Source organism: Diabrotica virgifera, chromosome 2 (assembly GCF_917563875.1).
Source record: "Diabrotica virgifera virgifera chromosome 2, PGI_DIABVI_V3a".
Lineage (NCBI taxonomy): Eukaryota > Metazoa > Arthropoda > Insecta > Coleoptera > Chrysomelidae > Diabrotica > Diabrotica virgifera.
The window spans coordinates 79,614,626-79,622,943 of NC_065444.1; the positions used below are offsets into that span (position 1 = coordinate 79,614,626).

Consider the following 8,318-nt stretch of genomic DNA (forward strand, 5'->3'; position numbering starts at 1 on the left):
TTAAGTCTGGTAATAAAAATGATGTTGAAAATTATCGAGCGGTTTGTAACCAATCTGTATTACCCAAACTTTTTGAGTGCCTTGTAAATAACTTTTTGACATGGAATTGTAAAGATATAATTGATGTTAGACAACATGGCTTTTCTAAAGGTAAGTCTACATGCACGAACTTAATATTGTATACTAATTTCATTGCTAATTCAGTTGAACAGAAGTGTCAGGTTGACGCTATTTACACAGACTTCTCTAAAGCCTTCGATAGAGTTAACCATGATCTGCTTATTGCTAAATTAAAAGGCTATGGATTTGGAGGTAAAATAATTGAGTGGATAGGTAGTTATATATCGTCGGCTTACTGCCAAAACCAACCAACTCCATTTTTAAAAGTTTTGAGAAACCTACCTTTAAACCTTGATTTGAAATGAAAAATCGTCTGAATTTAAATAATGATTTAATAATTGAAAAGTATGACAAAAATATTTTTCAGTTATTAAATAATTTTTTTAAATTCAGTCGATTTTAAATTTCAAATTAAAGTTTAAAAGGTAGATTTCCTAAAACTTTTAAAATGGAGTTGGTTGGTTTTGGCAGTAAGCCGACGATATCTGGTAGATGTCCGTATGTTAAATATGGAAATTGTTTATCTCAACGAGTATCTGTAACCTCAGGAGTTCCTCAGGGGTCTCATATTGGGCCTCTCTTATTTAATATATTTGTTAATGATATATCCTCAGTGATTAAAAGTAGTAAATTTCTAATGTTTGCTGATGACCTTAAAATATTTCAAATAGTAAATAACCTAGTTGACGACTCTTTGTTACAGAATGATATTAAAAGCTTAGCTAGTTGGTGTGAGGTAAACATGCTATACTTAAATATAAAAAAATGTTTTAAAATTACTTTTGGAAGATCAAGAGTTTGTAAATTATGATTATTGTATAAATAATGTACCATTAGAGGCACGTCATAATATTAAGGATTTAGGTATAAATTTTGATTCTAAATTAACTTTTAAATATCACATTAACGAAACGAAGCTAAAGCTTTAAAAATGTTGGGATTTATTCTAAGAAACTGTAATCAGTTTTCAGTACAAACTTTAAAAATGTTATACTTTAGTCTAGTTCGATCAGTTTTGGAGTATGGTTCTCTCATTTGGTCTCCTTCATATAATAGTGACATCTACAGTATCGAGAGAGTTCAGAATAAATTCTTGAGGGTATGTGCTTACTAGATTGGTTTTATCAGAGAGCAATACACATATGATATACTGTCAATACTAAATATCTCACCACTACATCATAGAAGGTGTCAAGCGGATTTATGTTTCCTTTTTAAGATTATAAATGGATATGTTTAAGATCCAGAGTTACTAAGTTTAATAAGTTTTAATGTGAATACTAGAAGAACTCGTTACACTGAGATTTTCAACATTCCATTCCAGACTACAAATTATGGTCAAAATGAACCCATTACAAGAATTTTACGAACTGCCAATGAGCACAGCAATAGTTTAGAGTTATTTGGAATATCTATAGTAATATTTAAGAAATCAGTTGAGAGATTTTGAGCATTATTTAATAACTTAAGATACTACTTTTATTGAATTTTGTTTAATTTTAATTTTGGCTTGTTTTTTTTTAAAGCAACCTATTGAACCTATGCTTTGTAAAGGTTGACGTCGTATTTTTGTAAAAATGGTATATCCGTAAAATAAATAAATAAAAAATAACGAGAACTGAATTGTCGGATTAATTACCTCGTTATAAGCGGATCTCATTATATCAGACAACAATAATATTGTGCATACCACCACCACTGAAATGTTTTGATGCATCTTACATAGTTTATTAGGTGTCGATGGTCGACCTCAACAATGAAATTGGCCATCGTAAATTGTAAATCTTCTACAATATTAAATATCGGTCGATAGATAAACAAGAAGGAAGAAGTTTATTACCGGCGGTGGAATTTATTACAGCACTGGTCTCAATAAGCACACAGATGTTGGACATTTCTGTATACAGGCAGTTATGGTATTTATTTATGGCCATCACCACGCCAAAAAGAGGTAAAGAAACATATTCTTTGATTTCATTTTTCCTCGTTATAACCAAATATGCCTAGTTATAGAGGTGTTATAGTTCAATCGGAATTTCATGGGGCATCTAGTGTACCTCGTTATAAGCGAAACCTCGTAATACCCGTGTTTGTTATAGAGAGAGTTTTCTGTATTTAAACGGATCTTAACAACATTTCAAGTCTAATCTTTTTTTGATCTATAAATATCTAGTTTGTCACAGAAAACATGTTCAGAATAGTACATAACTTTCTATTTATTATTGTCAATATGTACTCAATTTCTCAAAAAGATTAATTTGAAAAAGAATAAATAAAAAACATCGTCAAAATCATTCTGGTACTTTTTTGTCTGAAAACTAATCAATATTCAAGAAATCTGAATTTTCTTAACTTTGCATAAGTACCTTGGTTTTTATTGACCTAGTACTAAGTTTACTGTAATATTCTTGAACTGAACAACTTAAATAAAACAAAATCAAAATCAATCTTGTACTTTCTTCTGAAAATCTGATCACAATGCAGTTTCACAATCTTGAATTAGTACTTTTAGGTCTGGATCCCGCGTATGAAAAAAAAGTTGATTAATAGCAAGCTGAAAATTTGTTAATAGCTTAAGGGTGTCTAATCGGATAAACTTTGATATATGGGAACACTGGAACAGGGGCAGTTTTAATTGTGGAACAGGTTAAAAATTTGGAACGGTCAGACCACGAAAACGGCACATTTATTTTGTCCAACAGAACAGACTTAAACTCTCCGAACAGAGATTAAACTCTCATGCAAAAATCAGACTGCTATTTATCACCTGTCATAATTCCTGTCATTTGCCATATTCTACATGTTCCACTCATTAAAACGCCCATTTGGTGATAAATAGCAGTCTGATTTTTGCATGAGTTTAATCTCTGTTCGGAGAGTTTAAGTCTGTTCTGTCGGACAAAATACATGTGCCGTTTACATGGTCTGACCGTTCCAAATTTTTAACCTGTTCCACAATTAAAACTTCCCCTGTTCCAGTGTTCCCATATATCAAAGTTTGTCCGACTAGACACCCTTAAGCTATTAACAAATTTTCAGCTTGCTATTAATCAACTTTTTTTCATACGCGGGATCCAGACCTATTTGGTTCCTATTCACCTAGTAAAGTCCTTTTCATGAGCATTTTTCAGTGCGTCACAAATGATAGAAAAAAAGGTAAGTCCTTGATAATACACATTTATAACATTTATTCTAACATGACATTTTAGTTAAATCTGACAGTTGTCACATTTTATTTGCAATTTGTCATAAAAACAAATCAATTATGTTTATTGCATTTATAAAATGGTATTTTCTTTGATTTGTATAGTCTTATAAATTGTACAGATTATATTTGTAGATATATTATATAAGTAATTCGTAAATATTTTTTTTTGATTATAGCGCCATCTATTGACAACTAGAATAAATGCTATAAATGTCTCTAATCACAGACGTGCCGTTTTTCCATCACATACTGAAAGATGCTCTGAGAAAGATGCACTGAAAGATGCTCATGAGAAAAAGAATACTAAGCTTATTGCAGTAAACTTGCGCCCCAGATACATTTTCATAAGTTTGCATTAATTAGTACTAGGATGCATTTTCATAATTTTGCATTAGTACTTTGGTTCTAGATTCACCTAGCACTAAGTTTATTGCAGTAAACTTGTGTCCAATTGTATCTGTCTATTTCTCTCTCTAGATCCACCCCTTCTCGTGCAGTATTGGGCACATATGGGTTTCTTGGACAAAAGTGTAAGATTGCTGACTGGCTGCGTCAGTGCAGTATCCAATGGTATAAAACATCTCAAATTGTTTCATTTGAAATTTAACAACTAAAAAAAGGGGTGGAACTTGCTATTATGACAGTCTATTCTCCAATGTATAACAAATAAACACCAAACAATGAACGACACTACTGACATTGTAAATAGTTAATAGCAATATACCAAAGATTTTCGTGTTGTTGCCTTGCATATACCATTTGTGCATCTTACTTAACATTTTCGGTGCCCATGACAACAGTGTGTCATCAGGACAGCTTCATTGAGGGTACCGATGATGCACAAGTGTAGGCGGTAGTAATGCTTTACTAAATGAACCATTTAAGTATGTGGTACCAGCCAAGTGGCGTTTGTTGAAGATGGGCATAGAACATGTTAATTTAGATTATACATAACATCTTCTTAAATAAACTTTTTTTAATATGAATTACAGGAAACAATACTTACTTGTCTTATCTGTTGGTTTTATAACAATTTTTTCACACAACACATTGTCCCATTCGCCTAATGTTAATTTGTCTAAAGATTCTTTTGGTAAAGTTGATTCCAATAGTGAGAGCTGAAAGGTTAACACTTTTAATAAAATTGTAATAAGAGATTTTTTAAATAATAGTGCCAACAAGTAGTTTATAATATTTAACAATTTAATAGATAAACAAAAACTAATTTGTTTATAAAATTTACGGACAATATTACAACTAGTTCAGGCAGGGTCCGTTTTGAATTGGATATTTTCCATAGGAGTCTTCTTTTTGCTGGAATCACTTCACGGTGTACTTCGTATCAATAATCACAATATGGGTCAAATCTTCCGTTTAATTGTTTATTTAACATCTAAAAAAAATTGAAAATTTTTTGCTTTTAGGCTCATATTTATGCCTATAACTCAAGAAATATTGCTCCAATAAAAAGATTATAGAAGGTAAAAGTTTTGTTTTACATATTTGCCTAGCTAGTAATTGAAATTTTAATGATTGTGGCTTGAAAAATATTATCCTCGACACTGTAAGGTACAAGAGGATGGCTTAAGAAATAGCATCAATTGGAAAAGCCCAAAAAATTAAGTTTCTCTTTTAAAATTTTTCGACCTCTTAAATGTAACTTACAGCCTTTATATTCCGCATAGATAAACTCTAAAATATGACTGAAACGTATACTAAATAGTTAAAATCGGTTTAATAAACTGGTTTAAATAAAATTATAAATTTGCATATAGGCTCAAACTTTTAAACGCACTCTGAAAAATTTAAATCAGTCAACTGGGAGAGCCTAGGGAATTATTAAAATAGTTGTGGTGGGTATCCCGAGCCCATTCAACTTTTGCTCGACACATAAAGGTTCTACCCCTACCACCATAACTTTAAAAAATCCCTAGGCCCTCCTAGTTGATTGATTTTAATTTTTTAAATTGTCTATTTTGGGACCCAGCATAATTTTGCAAATTTGTTTTTTGTGGACCCTGCATTGCATAATTATTATGCAAAAAATTGATTTTAACGAAATTCAGCATGTTTCAATCATATTATAGTTTTTCTAGGCAGAATATAAAGGTTATAAATTATGTTTAAGAGACAACAATTTAAAGAAGAAACTCCATTTTTATTCACTTTTTTCCCAATTTGTGCTATTTTTCAAATAATAAACATTAAATTTTCAGTTTCTAGCTAGTCATATATTACGAAAAATTATATGAGTGCAAATAGCAGAAATATTCGACTAGACTCACTAGAGACTATAATATTATGTACTACATATCACTCCATATTCCACTCACATCTTCATATTCTATCCTTGTCCGAGGCCATGTAGCTGACACAGAGTATTTGGTCGGCAGAGAAAGGCAGTGAGGGTCCTGGATGATTTGAAATTTAGGGATGCCTGCCATCATGCCTATGAAAGACTGGGAATTCTTATTATACTGATACAGTGGCGTAACTAACGCCAATGCAACCAATGCGGTGCATTGGGGCGCAGTCCTTAGGGGGCGCAAAAAACTGATACAGTAAAACCTCCGTTAACCGAAATAATTGGGGGAGGCCGTTTCGGATAACAAGAATTTCGGTTAAAACTAACATTGTTTTTTGTATTCTTCTTGTATCAAATTCCATAGTATTCTTGGTCGAAGTTGGTATTAAAACATACTATGAGGTGATTTCGTAATGTGCTGTATATGTAATTGAGTTCTTTAGTTGTATGAAAGCAATGTAAACGATTTTGAAAAATAAACATCGAAATTTTTCCCTTTTTCGATAAAAATTACCCTTTATTTACAAAATTATTGAAACTGTCAGCCGTTTCGGTTAAACGATGTTTCGGTTAACGGAGGTTTTACTGTATTCTGGAAAATGAGTCTGCAAATAGGGGCGCACGGGGAATACTTGCATTGGAGCTCAGTCAGACTAGTTCATTCTAGTTCACTAGTACATTCTAGAAAATCTTTGATTCAAGAAGAGGAATATCAATCAATAGAAGACACGAAGATCAGAACAGTTACGATACTAGGAACAAGCAGACGATTATATCAGCATATTGGCTTTTAAAACAGTGTCAAAATGAAGCAGGGTATTGGGCAATACAATGTTTTTATTCTGCCTGAGAATATTACAAATTTGCTGAAAAGGAATTTGAAAATGAATATTAAAAAATAGTGATAAACTTTTTTTATACAATTCATGAATATCTAGAACATAATTTTAATTGAGTTTTTTTGCATATTTGCCATGTGTAAAAAGTTTATCTTTAATATGACTAAACAGGACAGAAGTATTGAATAAAACTTGGTCCATTCCTAAATGGTTCCTATGGAAGACAGTTACAACTATATGGCCTTGACTTATGCACAATTTTGGTAAGCAGTAATCCAACATGGGAGATTTAAGATTGTTTAATTAGGATGTAAAGAGGTCCTCATAACAAATTTTCAACAATGGAAGATTTATACGAGGGGATTATGTTAAAATTTAAAAGAGTAAACGCTACAGTTGGCTGTATACCATTGATAAAATAACGTAATATTGAAGTAAAAATTTCTGTTGTATACTGGTATATAAGTTTATTAAAATTCTTTAAAAGTTATCCAAAAGATTATGGAATATCATAAAACGTTTTCGGTCAAAACTGACCATCTTCACTGTGAGACGTCCAGCATACCGGTAGTTGAAACTAGTTATGTTGAGAGGTCTGAAAACTTTTAGTTACATAGTTAAAATATATAATATTAAAAATAAAGTCGATTAATTAGGATTTGGATACAACATTGGATGTATTTCATCCCTGCTCCAATGAGGCACGTGGTGCTTTGGTGAGAAGTAACGACCAACTATTATTATTTTACCATTATTTTTAAGAGGTCTTTAGGATAATGGAGGCACTATTTTTGTGGACTTTCTATACTAGAGTATAGTAGACACAATAGAAAGTAACAACTCATATCAACTGAAGACAGACAAGACCATGGTGCGTTCAGACGACCATAGCGGCTGGCTGTCAGCAGAAATCGGCTGAGTGATTGTATCCAGCCGTGATAGGGAAAGTTTAGTAAATCTCTCAGTGGCTGACTTCCAGCGGTGACGTCTGACAGCTACTGCTGGCTCAGCTGTCCAGCCGCTGTGGTCGTCCGAACGCACCCTATATCAAAACTATGAAAACAAGATGAATGAACAATAACCATAATAGCCAATAAGAGAATGGATACAATATGAACATATTATGGAGGTAAGTAACAGAGAAATTAGAGAATAATAAAAATGGCCCAAAAACCACTGTGGAACAACTAAAGAGAGATGCTAAAGATACAATGAAAAGAACAGTTAAAAACGTAGTAAGAGACTACAAAAAAGAAACAGAATAGCAGTTCCCAATGAACACAGGCCTCCTTGATAGCAAAAAGTAATCAACAATTTATTCCACAGCCTCAAATAATAAGTATACCTGTTTCTCCCTGGTATTTGGGGTCATAGACGCACATGAAATGTCTATACTTCCAGGAATGTTTCTATTAAATATTGTATCATCATCAGTATATATTTCTTCAGTATCACAATCCAAACGACCAACTCCATGATCAAAAGTTTCGTGTAAAACCACTTCGTTTTTATGAAAACTCCACCTCCCATGTTTACTAAATTCATCAATTTGATCATCATATCTTGCTCTTTTCCTGAAGAATTAAAGTATAACATAAAATTTTATTTTTGGAAAATTCCACAGTCTACTTACCGTACAGGCGATAAATCTACGTTTACATCTACAGGTTGCAAAATACTGGACATTTTTGTTTTTGAGTTTATTAACAATTTTAATACTTCATTTCCATCCCAAGATTTTCCCAGTTTTTTCGTGCCGCAAAAATTCCCTCCAAAGCAATACAAAAACTTGACGTTGAGCAGGATGTCTGTCGTATGCCACGAAATTTAACAATCACCAATCACA

The 8,318-nt window shown here is 32.2% G+C and overlaps 1 protein-coding gene across 1 annotated transcript in view; it reads right to left on the reverse strand.

Moving 5' to 3' along the window:
* Positions 1 to 8,298, reverse strand: part of LOC114331608 (S-phase kinase-associated protein 2) — a 51,644-nt gene extending 43,346 nt beyond the window's left edge. Inside the window, exons 1-3 of the mRNA XM_028281219.2 lie at positions 8,106 to 8,298; positions 7,818 to 8,046; positions 4,335 to 4,446 (exon numbers count right to left, since the gene is read on the reverse strand). Coding sequence (XP_028137020.1) covers positions 4,335 to 4,446; positions 7,818 to 8,046; positions 8,106 to 8,158 — 394 coding nt within the window. The 5' untranslated portion in view covers positions 8,159 to 8,298. The remainder of the gene's footprint in view (positions 1 to 4,334; positions 4,447 to 7,817; positions 8,047 to 8,105) is intronic.
* Between the last annotated feature and the right edge of the window lie 20 nt (positions 8,299 to 8,318).